At 36.3% G+C, this 16,997-nt stretch overlaps 1 protein-coding gene across 1 annotated transcript in view; it reads right to left on the reverse strand.

Annotated features, from left to right (window-relative positions):
• Nucleotides 1-945: 945 nt before the first annotated feature.
• Nucleotides 946-16,997, reverse strand: part of GBE1 (1,4-alpha-glucan branching enzyme 1) — a 138,115-nt gene continuing 122,063 nt past the window's right edge. The window contains exons 15-16 of the mRNA XM_014872980.2: nucleotides 12,007-12,124; nucleotides 946-2,683 (exon numbers count right to left, since the gene is read on the reverse strand). Of these exons, the coding sequence (XP_014728466.1) occupies nucleotides 2,627-2,683; nucleotides 12,007-12,124 (175 nt within the window). The 3' untranslated portion in view covers nucleotides 946-2,626. The remainder of the gene's footprint in view (nucleotides 2,684-12,006; nucleotides 12,125-16,997) is intronic.

Here is a 16,997-nt window from a genome sequence, read left to right on the forward strand (position 1 = left end):
CTTCCCTGATGGAGCTAAGGAGTGCTGATTTGAGGTGTGGCCAGGCAAAAAAAGCTCTGGAGCTCATCTGCTTCTCAGAAAGTGCCAGGCTCCAACCAGACATGGTGACAACCTCAGCACAGGACTGTAAGGAGGGGCCTTGGTTGCAATCAGTGCCACTAGAAGAAGGTGAAAGCTGAATTTCTCTTCATAATCCATCAATATTCAAAGAGCAGGAGGAAGAAAGTGGCTTCCCATGGGTATTGAAAGGGAAAATTTTTCCAGTCTTGCAAGACAGTAACATACAGTAGTAGAAGCAAGGCAGTAACATACTCACCATTAAAATGCAGAGGTGGGCTCCAAAAAGCCCTAATTATTATGCTTTCTGTATTTATATGCTCATCTTGCAAATTTTGTCATTTACTTTTATTAAGCTATCATTATGTTAAAGAAAATATGCATAGGTCAAATATTCTATCAATCTCATTATGAATGCTTCTGACCAAGACAAGTCTCTGATTTTAGGATGGAGCAAAATCTAATCTGCCTTTCAGTGTTAAGACTGCTGTAAAATCAACTTACAATGCAAGGAATGAAACCATATATGCATTTGTTTTCTCCTCCTCAGAGTTTATTTTGCATGTGATTTTACAGTTTGTACCTCACATCATACATTTATTCCTTCTCTTGAAAAAAGGTTTGACACAAACGCTTGCTATTACATTTTGAAACCTGGAACTGGTGCCAGTAAAAAAAAAAAAAGAAAGAAAAAAAAGAAAAAAAGAAAAAAAACCCCACCCCCCCCAAAAAAAACCAAAACCAAAAAAACTCCTCAAAAAACCAACAAAAAACCCCTATAAAACATATTAGATCAATACAGTGTAAATGTAACATGTATTAGAAGTTGCTAATTATTTCACTACAAGGAAAACAATCTGGGAAAGAAAAAAAGATAATCAGTTCCAGTTGCTAAAACAGTTCAGTATATTTTATTTAAAGTCATAGCGTAACAGGAATGCTTTTATTAGCTCACAACCAAACAATGATCAAACTGCTGCAGAGGAAAATGAAGCATGATCCTATGGTACTCAACTGCAATATAACATTCTCTGCCACACAGAACATATCAGACTGGGGATGTTCACAAAGTCCTTTCAGTGTGAACTCTGCAAAAGACTCTTTTCCATCATGCTGCATTATTCCATCCCTTATTTTGCTTAAGAAGTAAGCCACAGGTAAGCATTCCAAGAACTGTGAATAGATTGTCAGTGTTGGCACCAACTATTCAGTAGTTTACACAATGATTCACAAAGGAAACTGGGTAAAATTATGACTTGGAAATGGTCACGGACATCTTCCTCTTTGGCTACTTTAAAAGTTAGAAAATTCAGATTGGTACAAAAGACATTCATTTCAGAACCAATTGAAATATGTTTTTAAATAAATGGAACAAAATAAAGCATGTCTTGTTAATTTGGTATTAATTTTCCAGAATACTCTGCAATACATTTTCAAATATACAAAATCTTACTCTTTACAAAAAAGTTGTACCTCATGAAGGAACTCACTTGAATTATCTTAGCAGCACTCCAATAATTAACTATCTTAATTTTAATCAATAAAACCACCTTAGTTTCTTAGTTTGATCACTGAATTTTGAGACTGCTTCTTCACAAGAAGCAATGTTTCAAAAGTTATAAAAGTGCAAGAACATCATCATGTTCCAAGCTGAAAGGCAGCTTCTGGAAGTAGTGAAATCAGTATTGCAAGGTCCTGACGTTAGTGAAATAAATACAGTGGGAAGAACTACACTTTAAGTACCTCTTCCAGTATGGTATTGTTGCATTAAAACCAAAACATGCTTCTCACTGAACATTTTAGTGATTTAAATAAAATAGTTGTGTCATTTTCATCCAGCTGTAGCAAGTGAGATGCTCAGACTAAGTGATTTGGGTGGGAGCAGATAACCAGCACACACAATAGCATCAGCAGGCCCCCACTCTATCGGCCTGCTCATTTTGCTGCACAGCATTTTTGTGCATTTGTAATTAAATAAAAAAAATAGCAAAGTACAAGACTCTCAGAGGACCTTTTCATCCATTTGGATAAACACTTCTAATTCCATGTTAGACTTCATCGAAGGAGAGGAGCCTCAAATTAGGTCCCACAAACCGTTAAGGCTGCCTTTTAGCCAAAAACTTCTGTTTTATTTAAGCAAACTGCTTACTTTTAGTAAGAAGCATTAATATATAATGACTATTTGAATTCACTATCAAAATGAGGATTATAAGAAATTACAAACTTTGGAGCAGGATCACTCTTATCATTCCTGATAAAATTCTGTAAACAACAGTTTAATTGAGAATACCTGCTGCTTTGCAACACCTTAAGTGTAATTTTGTACTACTAGAACTACAAACCCAACTTTTTCCTTTCTGCCTCTTTGTAAAGCTTCCTCAAAAGAGGATCTAGCAAGTCAAGAGCTCGGCAATTACATGTGAATATTAATCTTACATTTTAAACACCTAATATTACTATACTCAGCCTCAGAAAGCCTCCTTAGAGCAAGTTTTGCTATACTTAGTACTAGTACAGTGCATCAGCACTTCTTTGTGACTTGCTTCTTTGGTGGTAGTTAGAGAGAACTTCACTTTGGGATGTCCGTGTTGTGAAGCACCAGAGCCACTCTGCTTGGAATGTACACCTAGGGAAAACATGACAAGAACAAGAACAGCTGAAAACCCCAAAAAACTTTACAGCACACAACTTCTAAAAACAGCATGTGGAGAATGTTTTAACTGTTAAAAACCTGTCACTTGGGCATTGCAGTGGGCCATAAATATCATGTTTAAAGAATGATTATTGACTGCTTAGTCCCTGGCACTGAAATTGCATGAAATAAAAATTTTAAAGGCAGCCTGATTACAATCTCTTTTCTAATTCTTTTCTGTTTTCTTTTAATAGCTTGTTGTGATATATTTCAGGTGGCTACCAGGAGAGGGCCTCATATGACTTACAATGACCAGTTTCAAAAACCTGAGAATATCTAGGTCAACAGACTAGTCAGTGATAAATGACAAAGTTTTGCAACTCTCTTTCGCTGTGAATTAAAGTTGTTCCAAGGCCTGTGATGTCATTTCATATAGGTAAATATGACACAGAAGCATATTCTTCACACTCTTGGCACCTTTGGAATGTCAGTGTCTGGGCAATAAAACTCATTCTCCAGACTGGACAGAACCAAAATTAACCATTTAAATGACTGCATTTTTCTTCTCTTTCTTTTTCCTGAGATAGAAAATGCCCAAACACATATAATCAAAAGACTCATCATAGATCACAAAAGAACTTGTGGCAATGTATTTTACATGACATTCCTTCCAAGCTGAGCAGAGTCACAATCAGAAAACAAGACTGATATGTGGTATCTACCAATTACCTTGACATATGATACTCCATCAATTGTCAGGTCTATGAATGTGTTTTCTGAACAAGTCAATAAAAATGCAATTATAAAAGGTAACACAAGATTGAAGATTATTGGCTTCATTCTGACAACGTCCTCTTTTAGACTATCCTTCATCCCTGTGGAATGTCTAATATTCTGCAATTTCAGTGGCATTATCTGCTAACGAGAGCCTGATGGCATAAAGGCTTTCATTGTTTTCTAAACAGAATAAAGCACTAAAGCAAAGAGCTTTAGGAAAAGGAGAAAAAGGAAAAGAACAGCTGATCTTCATTGAATCAGACAGAGCAGTGTCCAATGCTTCTTGAAAGGCAGCGAACATAATGATTTCCCCTAAGGTTTCAGTGATAAATAGCTTCTATAAACCAGTGCAGGAGAGGAAATACTTAATGAAGTCAACTATCTCAAAACATATAGATAAAGGAGAGATTCTGAAGTTGTGTACTGAGAAATCCAGTGCTCTGGGTTTGGATGATGAAGTGAGAAGGAAGAAGGAACAAACAGAAATAAGTTTTCTAAGAAAGAATTTGTAAAATGTTACTTCAGTTATGGGGGAAAAAAAATTAATGTTAATGTAGGACACAGCAATCCTCAATTATATTCTGGTCAATAATGTGTCAGATCCTAGGACGAGTAAATTAGCCCAATTCCTTTAAAGTCAATTTACATCAGCTGAGAACCTGAGAGCAGTGTGGGTCATCCAACCCCAACTACTTCATTGACAACCAGAATTTTAAAACTGGTTTAAGCACAATTTTACAACTAGTGCAGATGATTGCATTCAAACTAATGACAGATATGTTTTGCATTTGCCATGAAAAGATGTATCTGCCACCTTACTACTTTAGTCACTTGTTTCTTCCTTACCTAGGGAAATTAAACACGCTTTTTAGAGTTTTTTATTTTGGTGGGCTTCTTGCTGAATCATAGAAAAGCCACATATGGCACTATCTCCTAATCTTATTTCATTGATAAGTGTAACCACCTCCGAGGCTATTTGCTACAAAATGCAACAGTTAAGGCATGAATAATGAAAAAATATCAATTATAGATTAAACATATTAATAATAAAAAAATATATTAATTATTCATTCCACTGGTGGACAATTTTTTTAAAAGGAAAAATATTACGCAACTATTAGATAATACTCATTACAAATATATAGGTATTATTTTCCCCCCTTTTCCCCCAGCCCAACAATATTTCCAGAAATACTATATTCTATGTGCTCCGGCTTTATTACTTGTTTAAACAGACACAACTCAGAACGTCTGTGTGATGGTTTGAGGAAGAAAAATGTGACCAATGAGGTTGGAAAGATCCCTTGCTTGCCCTGAGGCAAGGTGAAAACTGGAAGATTATCTGCCCAGGATTCCAGCAGGGTTTTCAGCCCGGATTTCTCACCTCCACTCCTCCTTCTCAGAGCCTGAACCATGAAACTCCCTCAGCCTTTTCACTCCAGTATGATTCCTTTTCTTTCAGCACATCTCACCTGAATCACCACTCCTGTAGTAACATATCCTCCTTCAATTACATTTATTTTCTCAATATTTTTCCTGAGTGTACTGACTGTTTCAAGCCATTGTACCAAGTCAACTACTCCAAGCATATGCTTCAATCTATCATTCAGTGACACTATTAAAAAGTCAGAAACCCATTGCTGACAGGATAAGCTGAAATGCAAGCAGTTTATTGTATGTTTGAGACCAGACATTTTCAAATATATAAATGTATGGATTATCCTTAGCTCTAGATGTGTCTAGACTGGACCTTGGACATTCAATTGGTCAATGATTCATTCTAATTCAGTGTCATCTAAAACTGTGCTCTGTCTTACCATGCTGATCACCGCTCCAGACTCCAAACACTATCAGCTCCCTCACAATTCCTAAGAATCTCTCCTTGATACCAGTCAACAGCTGCCCACATAGCCTCTGATTGCTGAAATGGCAGTGGCCCAGCCAGTTTTTAACCCACCTAACAATCTTATCCATCCCTGTAGTTCCTCAGCTCCTAGGCAGGAATGCTGCAGGAGACAAGGCTCAAAGTCTTACTGAACTGACCTGAGCAACCTTGTGCACACAGCTTGAGCAATTACATCAAGAAAGCAATCAGGCTGACCATGCATGCTCTGACTTTGCTAAATCCAGGCTGGCTTTCTGACCGACCCATCTCATGTAACCCTCTTGCCTGGACACAGATTGCAAGAGGAGGCGGTTCTTGTCCTCTGGAAGAACAGATTGCTCAGCCTTCCTTTTCAGCCTTGCTTCAGTTGTCAGAAATTTCCCGAGCACTACGATTTTTCTCAGACAATAGTCACCAGCCTTGCAATCACATCACTGAAACCATGCAAGCCTCTGGGTGTATCCCACTTATATATACAGCCTCTTCAACCTACTGCTCTGCTACTTTATTTTCAGTGGTGCACTGTCACACAACAGGGTCAGAAAGCAGGCTTTGCCCTTGGAGTGTGAGCCAAGAAAAAGGCGCTGAATACTCTTGTATTGTCCAACAAAGTTTTGAGTCTTCCCATTGTCAAGGGACTTGCCTTTTTTTTTTTTTTTCTTATCAGGAGATCTGCAGAATCACCTTCTTACCCTTCTTAATGTCATATATATATAGATATATCTCAGGCCACATACTATATATATCTATCTATAAATATACAAGTATACTAAAAGTACATAGAGGTTTCCTGATTAAAACCATTACAGGAAACCTAGGTATTCATCAGCAAAAATCACTATCAGCAAAAGGAAATTTTTGACTTTTCCCATACCCTAGGAAGAGTGTCTCAGAAGTTTATTCTTTCATATACTGTTGCTGAATTATACACTTTCAATTACCAGCTTCAGTTCTATTGATCTCTGTTCTTCTAACCTGCCTTTTCTGATCACCAGTTTTATCCCATTCATGTCTCCTTCACCATTTCCCAAGGCTCACTTGATGAACAGGGACAGAAGTGAAAACCCAAAGAACAGAACACTAAAGAGAATTCATTCATAGTTTGACTGTCATCAATCAAATCACCCTCAGAGTATCTCTTCTGTTTCAAGTTTTCTGCTCATCCTGAGCACCCCCCCAGGCTCACTCACGTTGGAAAGGGCCTCAGGAGACCCAAGCTCCCTGCTGGAAGCAGGGTGAGCTCTGAGGTCAGAGAAGGTTACTCAGGATCTCAGTGAATTGTCCCTTTGCTCTTTATACCAACTGATACCTTACAACCTTGAGCCCTCCAAGGCTCACACAAACTCCACTATTTTCCACCAGCACATCCAAAAGCACACACAGGAAGGTTCACAAGGCCTTTTGTGATGGGGGAGTGTAACATGAGGATTGGAAAACATCAGATCTGTTTGAGACAGGATGATTCAGCTGCAAAGACAGTTTTCAACAAAGTTAACTTTCTAATGTTTAGTCATAAAATATCACTGAATTTATTCTCAATTTGGCTGGAATGGAGTAACTGCTGTTACTTCACGGGCAGATGTGCTAACAGAGATGGTGGGGGATAGGAATATTGTTTATAAGTCAAATTCAAAATGGGTTTTGTTGGCACCTTTGACCTCTTTATACTGTATGTCCCTATGAGGCAGCTACACTGTCTGAAAATAGGCAAGTCCTGCACAGATCCAGAGATTTTTTTATAATTAACCTCTTTCCCACCAACTATCTATCAAGATCATCGTTTATTCATGCTGGCTATCTCACAAACAGGACAAAAACAACTGGTACTACTAATGGGCGAGGAATGTAAGATGTTTTCAGCCGAATTCTTACTCCTTACACTTTTTTTTTTCTCTATGAATATCCAGAAAACTTCTAGGAAAAAAAAGAGATTTAAAGAGTTAGGAAGAATACAGGAATACCACATGTGGGAAGCACCTGTGAACAGCAGCAGCTATAGGCAGAAATATCACCTTACATATTTCAGGAGAGGACTAAAATACACAGCAATCTCCAAATGGATCTAAAAAACCCACAAGCAAGAGGTTCTGCAAATGACAACTGCTACTTTGAGATCTGTCAGACTAATTCAGTACCAGGTGCAAGCACAACCAAAATTGGCTGGAACTGCAATGAACTACTCTTCATCCGACTTTCAGTATTGGAAAACACCAAGCCCTAAAAATAATTTCAAGGTCATTTTGTAACAGATGGGAGAATTACTAGAACTCAGAGCTAGATCAGGCACTGCAGAAAAATATTCAGTAGCACATATTGCAGCTGGTAGATGCAGAAGGCAATGTCACAAGTGCCTGTGCCAACATTGTCCCAAACTTTTAATTAAAATGAGGGCTTTAAACAATCTCCTGTCCCTGTATCACCATTAATTGTCACACATGGACACTATTCTGAGAATATAATTAAACATCAAAGAATAAAATAGATGATAGCTCTTCCTTTGTGACTATAATTTATTATACAAAACTCACACATTTTGGTTTTCATTTTGCCAGATACTGCACATGACAAAGAAGGTATGCTTAAAATAATGTGAAGTTCTGCCTTCCAATTTGTTTTTCAATTTACAGCTATACAGCATGAATATGCAGAAAATAATTTCTTAGACTGTCTTGCTTCATTTATGCACAAGAAGTCCATGTACTGCACAGGGTGTGTCTCAAAATTTCTCCTTTATTATCTTCTGCACTCTTTTTTCAGGTTGAGAAAAAGTATGTTTAAAAAGTCAGCAAAACTCCCTGAAAAACAAGTACACTGAAGACGAAAGTAGAATGAAATAAAATTACTAACAGAATAAATCTATACAACATTTGATGGTGGTTTTAAGTCAAACAATCTATGAAGATGAACAAATGAATTTGGAAGTCTTAATCATCAAGAGGTGAAAATCTAAAAGACTTTTGTGGCATTAAATTCTGATTGGTTCATGTAGTTTGAACAGTTAAGTTTTTAACTACAAGCATTCTTTCATTTAATCTGTATTTCTGTGCACAGCAGGGGAGAAAACAGTTAAAGACTACATCAGTCCCTTAAAATTCAATACATAAATCCTTATCATGAAAGTTATTTAAATGAGTATTTTCAAAGCTAAGGTCACTAAAAGCTTTTGGATCATTTCAATCTATGGGAGTATTTTAATTTGTCCACAGACTCAAGGAAGCAGGAAGTTGCACTTCGATATTCAATAGTATACATTAAGGTCAAGGTTAAAAACTCAAGCCTGTAATAAGGATATTTTTAAAATAAACAATATAATTTCACTTTCATTTAATGTGAAAAGATTATATCGCTGAATGCCAAAAATAGAGAAACAGAAAAAAGACAGCACTGGGGACAGGGGAAAATCTATTTATTTTTTAACTAATTGGAATGAACTACAGAAAAAGTAAATCTGTGAAAGTTGAAAATGTTAAGCAATTATATTTCACAATAAATCGTATACTACTTCTCCAGTGACACAACATCCTCTATAATATTCCCCTTAGCCTGCTTATTACTCAGTTTCTGTTGGTGCATTAAGTAGAAAAGTATAACCTCTCCATTTTCATATAATTCCAAACTTCTGGCATGGTACAAAAAAATTATTGCTCTTTCCTACAGCAAAATTCAGTTGAGTTGGATACCTTAGAAAAGACCAACAAGGCATTTTGAGTGATGTGTTACTAAAAAAATTGTAGTTTTTCTTCTCCCGGCCCCAAATCTAAGTTTCACATCCAACCAAAAAAGCCAAGTTAGATACCAACAAATGAATTAATCCATAAAGGGGCACTAAGATCTGACAGGAGTTGAAATGTGTGTGCAGCACTTAATTTACAACTTGCAAGGAGATGGTGACACTTAAGCAAGACTAAAGATTTATAGAAGCATTCAAAAAGCACACATCTTTTATAAAATGTAACTCCAAAAAGACTGGTATGAGAATACCAGAGGGGAGTTGTAAACAGAAATGAAGCTGTGGTAAAAAGAGTCTTTTCTTATAGTGACCAAATGGTTCACAGCTTGTTATTAGAGTTTGATTGCATGGAATGTTATGTACATTTAATGTATTTGTTAACAATCTATTACAGAAAAAATAGTGAAATGGAAAAATTAGTATAGTCATTCAAATAAGTCATATCACAAAGGGCATTTCTGTACATTTTCTGTGGAGTTTTCAAGGTGTGTCTGATGATTTTGAATTCTGGCCCTCAAATAGCTCTATTAAACAAACCTGAAAACTGTACAGTGAAATGCTCAGCAGTGCTTACAAAACTTCATCTTCTTCCAGGATTCTTTGCTCCAGGAATTTTGTATCTTCTCATTTTGATATGCCTCCTTGAATATTTCTTTTATTAGGTGATGTTTTAGAATGAACCACATCACATTTAATCTTCTATTTTTGTAACCCATTTGTGTGCTATTTAAGCTTGACTTGAGAAGCAGAATTATTGCATGTGATTTCATTTTGTCACAATCCTCTGGGCATGTTTTGCTGACAATGTTTACTCCTACACCTTAAGGGAGGTGCATCTCTCATTAAAAAATTACTTCTTCAAAGTTTGTAGAGGAGGAGAAACTAAAATTTTTGAAATAAGAAACTTAAATCTCACACGTTATTAATTATTATTAAACACGGGGAAAATTATTAAACGACAGGATAAGAACTTTCATGAGTTTATTGGGGGAGCATCACATGTTATTTGAAAAGAAATTTGGTGAGAAGACTTTTGAGTTGGATTTAAGAAACTGCAATTAAGAAACTTCTAAGCAGGACAAATTACGTAATAACTTGGATATAAATTGCTATTTGAAATAAAACATCTTTGTTTTACTGCAAAATAGCAGCTGGAGGTATTTACTGGAACTTTTGTTCTTTCTTATGTGAAGATTCATTTGCTGAATTTAGGCTTTCCAGATTTTTTTTTTTCAGTTACTTTTACTTGGTGTCCTTTCACTGGTACTTTACCTTTATTTGGTGCATGGGGAATCCTCTGGGGAGTTGGCTGGAGGTGCTCTGTTAATTGGGTGGCAGAAGGACATAAGAGAAAGTTTACCTAGGTTTCTTTGTGACCTGCATTTGCCATTGCCATGCCACAGTTTATGCTGCAAAAGTGCATTTGCTGCTGTGTTTGCCACATGCCTTATCTTCCACATACTCCTAGCAAACAGCAACTTTGGACTAAATCTAATGGACTAAACGTGAAATATACATTTCGAATTACAGTTAATTGGCTTGCAAAAATTAAGTTAGTGATAGATAATTAAGATGCTCTTCAGTCACACAGGCAATGTATTTGAATTGGGAGCACGAAGCAAGAACTCTGGAAGCAATAATTTGCTACATAACCTTCAGGAATGAAATCTTAGACCTTTCATTTCAAATTAGCACAAATACTTACCCACACTATGAAGACACTGTCACATGCAGATACTTTAAAAAAAAAAACCCTCAAAACTCATTCCTAAGATCCTTTACACCAAGCACAATGAAAGCATGAAAATTCTTTCATGCAAGGAAAACATTTTAAATCATGCAAATGAAAAAAATGCCAATACTCTGGATACAATGAAAGAAAGAGAGAGGTTAGAAGTGACAATAATTCTCAGGAGTTTAGGTTTCATGAGAAAAGCTAAGATATAACACTAGAAATTCATGTTCTGTTCTGCTATGGAAGGGGAATGGCCCACACAAATCAGTGCAGGTGCTCCATATTTGCAGGCTCTTAAGGTTACAAGTGTAACTTATTTGCAGGTGTTCACGTGTACCAATGTACCTGTGCATAGAGAAACACGCCCTTCACCCACATAAATGTTTTAGGTATAAAAATCTACTCAGGAATAGAAGGGATTTCAGAATTTTTTTCAGTGAACTCTTGCCTTAATTCCCAGCCTGAGTCTTATTTTCTTGTGCTTGTCAGCATATACACATATGTGAATGCATATAGAAAGAATGGGAAATATGTGCATATATATACATATATATACATAAAGAAAAGGGAAAATAACATTTTAAAATTGCTAATTGTGATGATTCTGATTTCAAGATAAATTAAAAAAGGTAGAGTTTTATTAGTGACCACCTCAGCTAAGAGAAATTGGTGATTTGTGGGAAAGTCTTTATCCATTATTCATATCACTTTAAGACCGGAAATCCTTGAAATTCTTGATGTGAACAGAGAAATCCTGTTCCCTTTTGTAAAGTTTTTCATGATTTTAAGACAACAAATGATCAGATTCTGCAGAGCTTTAAACAAAACAAGCATGAAGATGCAGTTTCTCTACATGACAATAAAGCAAATTATAACATTAAGGATAGCAACCCAAAAGCAGATTAGTAGGTTTTCATGCATGTTGCCAAAAACCACTGTGTGCCAGACACTGCAAAAGTGCATGGAAATATAGAAGTAAGGTTGCAAGAGAAAAATTAGTTAACATTATTGGTTATAATCATGTCATCTATGCTGTATGTAGACAAATGTTAATTTCAGAAAATAAATTAAAAATACCCCCTTCCCCCAAATACAAGAAGAGACTCCATATTTGTCCAAAGAATTGCAAAACTTACACAGATGAAAGTAAAATTAAAACCAACAAACAAAACCCCAAACAATTTACTTACCATAATTGAATTAGGTCGATAATTGTGAGGAAATTCTTCAGAGAAGTACTCTGTATTGTGGTCCAGCCTTTGATGCCCTCCATATTCTCCAGCATCAGAATCCAGAAGGATTTTATACTTAAATGCAACTGTTAAGGAACTGTGCCAATTACCTCTTAAAAAGAAAATAAATCAAAGCAAAAATCTAGGACTAGTAATGGAAGTAATGCAGTAATGGAAGCATGCTGATATATTCAACATAAAGCAAAAATCATAACAAAATCTAAGGAAAGAGAGAGGAAACATACAGAAGTCATATGAAGTTTTGTCCTGAAAATTTACTTTTAGCACAATGACTCTCCTATTAAAGCAGGTGCCTCCCAGACTCTTCTGCAATCTGCCATGAATGATAAGTTTATATCATTACAGCAGATATGCACTGCACTTTAGGTGAACTAGACTAAAAATGTACCACTAAACAAAACTATGCATTTGAATTGCATTTAACAAGCAACATAATTGTGACCATGAAAATAAATCCATATTTAGCAATATTTTACAGTCTGCCAAAATCTGATCAAGTGTCAATGAGAAAAGCATATAATTTTACAGAAGAGAACCCCACAACTCCTCTGAGAATCTCCTCGAAAAGAGTTGCACTTATTATAGCACAGAGAAACAAAAGCAAGAATATATTGTAAGAGAAGGCTCTTTAAGAGACAAATATTCTGACTGCAGTTGTTAAAATGGGGTGAATTATTTAACAAAATGTAGCAATGAGTTCGCATACCTGTAGATACTTAAAAGGAGTCAAACAGATTTTGCAAAAAATAAAAGATGAAATAAAGTTGAAACAAAGTCAGAAAACATAAGGAAATAAATGGGAAAATAAAGAGCTAACTCATATTCAAAAGTTAATTTCTTCTTTTTTTGGGACAACCACAAAGTATTTCATTTTTCTATTATTTCAGTATCTTGTATTTTCTTGATTGGACAGAATTAAAGCATCTTTTTCCCCCTCTGAAGTTACAACAGAAAGCAATCTCCACTCCCCACCACTCAAAAAAGAGAGAGAAATAACAATGCTCTATAATCCACTACCTGCTTCCTCTATTCTAAGCCATGGAAGAATCTTACTTTCCTAGAGCTTGCATTTAATAGGATTAGGGATGAGTGAAGCAACACACTTTCAAAAAAGTCAGTGGTTCTTAAAGTGTTCTCAGGTTTCTGTTTGCTCAACCTTTTGAAAACAGACCTACTCAAAACCTGAAGCATTGTGGTATAAACAGAATTGTTTTCAAGTCTCTTTACACAACTCCATCAGATGAGGTGGGAAATTTCCCAACCACCTTGCCTTACTGACTGGGATCTCTGGTGACAAGGAAGGCTGCAGCATGACACCACACAGAAGTAACCACAAATCTACTCTCAGACACTTCAGTCTAGAAGACTGCAATGAAGAAAAGTAAAGGCACACAAGGAAAACAGCAAAGTTGGCAATTAGCTCCCAAATCACAAATGGTAACTAATCCCTTCCCCATAAATATTTGAAGCAAAATGAGAGAATAGTCCAAAACTGCCAAGTTAATTGTTGAGTTCTACAGGGCAGATGCCCAAAGATCACCACATTCTCCAGCAAAATCATCATGTTTGTTATTTTTCCTTATTAAAAATAAAATGGAAAATTATACTTTGCCAGCTTTAGCCCTCAAAGGTTTTCATGTGCACACCACACATACCTCTCCCTCTCCTTTATTTTATAAATATGATCAAATTGCCATTAATTTTTGTCATGTACAACTTGGAAAGCCACAAACTACAAAATCCAGCCACTCTCTTCAGTATCCTTTCAGCAGCAGCAGCAATGTCTGCTGTTATGCCACTACATATTTTATTAACATGGCAGGAGAATGCCTCCATCAAGCATTTCACACCTTGCTTTGGCGATCTGCACTATACATTAAATTTAATAAGTTATCAATGTTGCTGAAAGCCTTGACATGTTTAATGATTCCCTCAAAACTATTTACAGCAAATGCCATTGTTATGGCTATACTGTTTTAAAAACAATTAATAAAATTATGTCTGTATTGCCAGAGAGCACTGCTGAAGTTATCACCACGTTTTCACACATATATAGCATATTTTGTGCAAATACTGAATTACCCAGATCCTGAATTATGGGGTCACAAAAGAATTTTAAAATCTTCACAGATCAGGTATTTGTCTGGGAAAAATAACTAGTTTGGTAAACATGTGCATTTACCTTCCACCTTAAAGCCTCACAAAAAAGTCAGTTTTCACATTTCAGAATTTTACAAGCATCTAGTTATCTGAAGATTACTTTCACAAAAACATTAAGCAACAAATGTGTATTTTAATTAAGTACATTATAGAAGTATCTTTTTATGCAGTGAGTCTGTTTTGTTTCTGTGACAGTGTTGGAAATACTAGCCTGTATTCTCACTGGGGGAAAAAAAAAAGCGCCTGATTTCCATTATTTGTTGCTCCAACTAAATTTCCCACCCACTACAAGTGTGGAGAGCAGCAAAAGCAATGAACTCTTGTATAGACAGAGCTGAAAATGGAAAAATTGGCACATTATCTACCACATTAATTACTGAATTACTATGCTTTCATAATGCTTTAAAATACATATTTTAACATAATTTTAAAATATAATCTTCTGCATGTTTAGTGACACATTTAGAAAGTAAATGCAAACCGTAAAATAGGATAATTTGTATTTTGTTCCAACACTTACTGCTGATAAAAGAAACCAAGTACTGCTTGTGGGGGTGATAGAGTATTAAGTGGTAAGGCCATTTTGCTTTTAACAATTTTTGAGTTTCACTGAAAAAACTAGAATAACTAATTTCAGAATGAAGGGTATCACTTTTGCTTCTCTCCGCACACTGCTAATTTTGAAGACTAAGGATTCAACCTAGAAGTGACAAAAAAGCAGATGGAGAGTATTTGGTAGAATTTTGTAATAAAGGCAAACACCTTGGCCTGAAAAAATTCAGCTCAGGATATTTCAGTGACAGTTGAAGCCATTTAAGCACTCAACACATGCCTAAGTACTGAGAGGGAGGAGGGTACTGTTCCTTTTTGCTTCTGCCAAATATGATTTTTGTTGAAAGCACATGTAAATTTACAGATATGTAAATTCATGTTGGTTGGTGGCTATAAACATAAAATGCAGATTTTCTTTTGAGCCAAGATAACAAATCTAGTTAAAAAAAAATGGGGGGAGGATATACACTACACATATATCTTAATTTTAATGAGACTTCCAACACAGATGAAAGATTATTTTACAAAATGAAATATGGAATCTCAAGGAAGGAAAAGTAGTAATTTCTGAAAATTTTAAGCCCCTTTCTTGTTCTTTCTCTATCCTTTCAGCCATGTTCCTATTGAACAGAGGAAAGAAGGTTTCCATATTGAATTTTCACTGCAGACTGGCCTTGGAATCCAAGCACTATCCCACAGAAAGGCTTAGGCAGTATTAAAAACATAAAATCGGAAACTTATGAATGGTTTCCCCATTAACATTCAATGTTTTACCTACAATCAGAAAACTAGAGACAGCTGACCTAGATGCTGATTGTTCATCTACCTCAAAACTGAAGCAAATTAGGCAGAAATAATTTCTTAGTTCAAGCTGCCTTTCTCATGAAAAGCCTTCTGAAAGAACATAATTTATGAAGTAAAATTCCAGCATAAGCACAGGAATGTTTTTCTTTTTCCTTCACATAATGACTCAGAAACTGAGGATGTGCCACTCTGATGCTTACACAGGCTCACAGTGCTGCAAACCTCCTCTTCTCCTGTGCAGATCAAAGAGGCATTCCCACATTAGTATGCTGTATTTCTTATTCACACCTATTAACCTTAAGTATCAACTACCTTGATGGAATTTAGCATTTGATTGATCCTAAATTAAGTCCTTTGTCTCAGCTGTGCCAGAATTGTACCAGGCAGGGACAGTTACACAACTGCACTTCAAAGCCTCGTCTTTGCCTTCAGCAATCACACGCCACTGACTCATTCAAATGACCTCCCTTGCTCATTAGAAGCTCTACGTGCACGTTACAAATGTCAGAGAGCCTGAATTAATGTGGGGATTTTTATAAAAAGTATATTTTTGCAGCATTTTGATGACAATATTTGTGATTCCTCAGGTCAAATCTAGCTATTTGCTTATGGACAACTCTGGCTTCAAACCATAGAATATGTGGAGTTAGAAGAGAGCCACTAGGATCTAAGTACAACTCCTGGTCCAGCACAGGACAGCCCCAGGAAATCATATGTGTCTGAAAGTTCTGTCCAAATGATCCCTGTCATGTTTGGTGCTGTGACCACAGCCTTGGGGAGCCTGTTCCAGTGCCCAGCCACCCTCTGGGGAAAGAACCTTTTCCTAATATTCAACCTAAACCTGACACAGCTTCGTACCATCCCCTCAGGTCCTGTCAGTGGTCACCAGAGAGAAAAGATGAGTACCTGAATGTCCTTGTGAACCCTAAATTCATGTCACTCTGGTATTCATCCACTCAGGAACTACAATGCTTTGATACATGCCATGCAAAAATAGCAACATGTAGAACAAAGAAAGCACTCTTTCCCATGATGTTTTTTTTTTTCTGCTTGAGCAGTATATGGTAACACGAAATGTTAAAATACGGAGAAGCTAGCAGCAATTCATGCTGCTCAACATTCATGGACTGCCATGCTCACATGTAAAATTAAGGTCTCATTCCTTGAATACCTCACACCAAGGTACAGCATCTTAGGAGCACAAACTGTAGAACAGAGCAACCCAATGTCAGGGAAAATAAGTCAAGAGAGAAGACTGAAGTATAAGGAGGAAGGAAAACCTGACCACAAACTGACTATGACTTTTCATATAGACATTGACTAGCTGAATGTCCACAGACTTTCCAAACCATGTGGGACCTGCAGAACTGTAATGTCTACTGACTACAGCTTCTCTTGTAAAAGCAGAATTA

Source organism: Sturnus vulgaris, chromosome 2, assembly GCF_052056855.1.
Source record: "Sturnus vulgaris isolate bStuVul1 chromosome 2, bStuVul1.hap1, whole genome shotgun sequence".
Lineage (NCBI taxonomy): Eukaryota > Metazoa > Chordata > Aves > Passeriformes > Sturnidae > Sturnus > Sturnus vulgaris.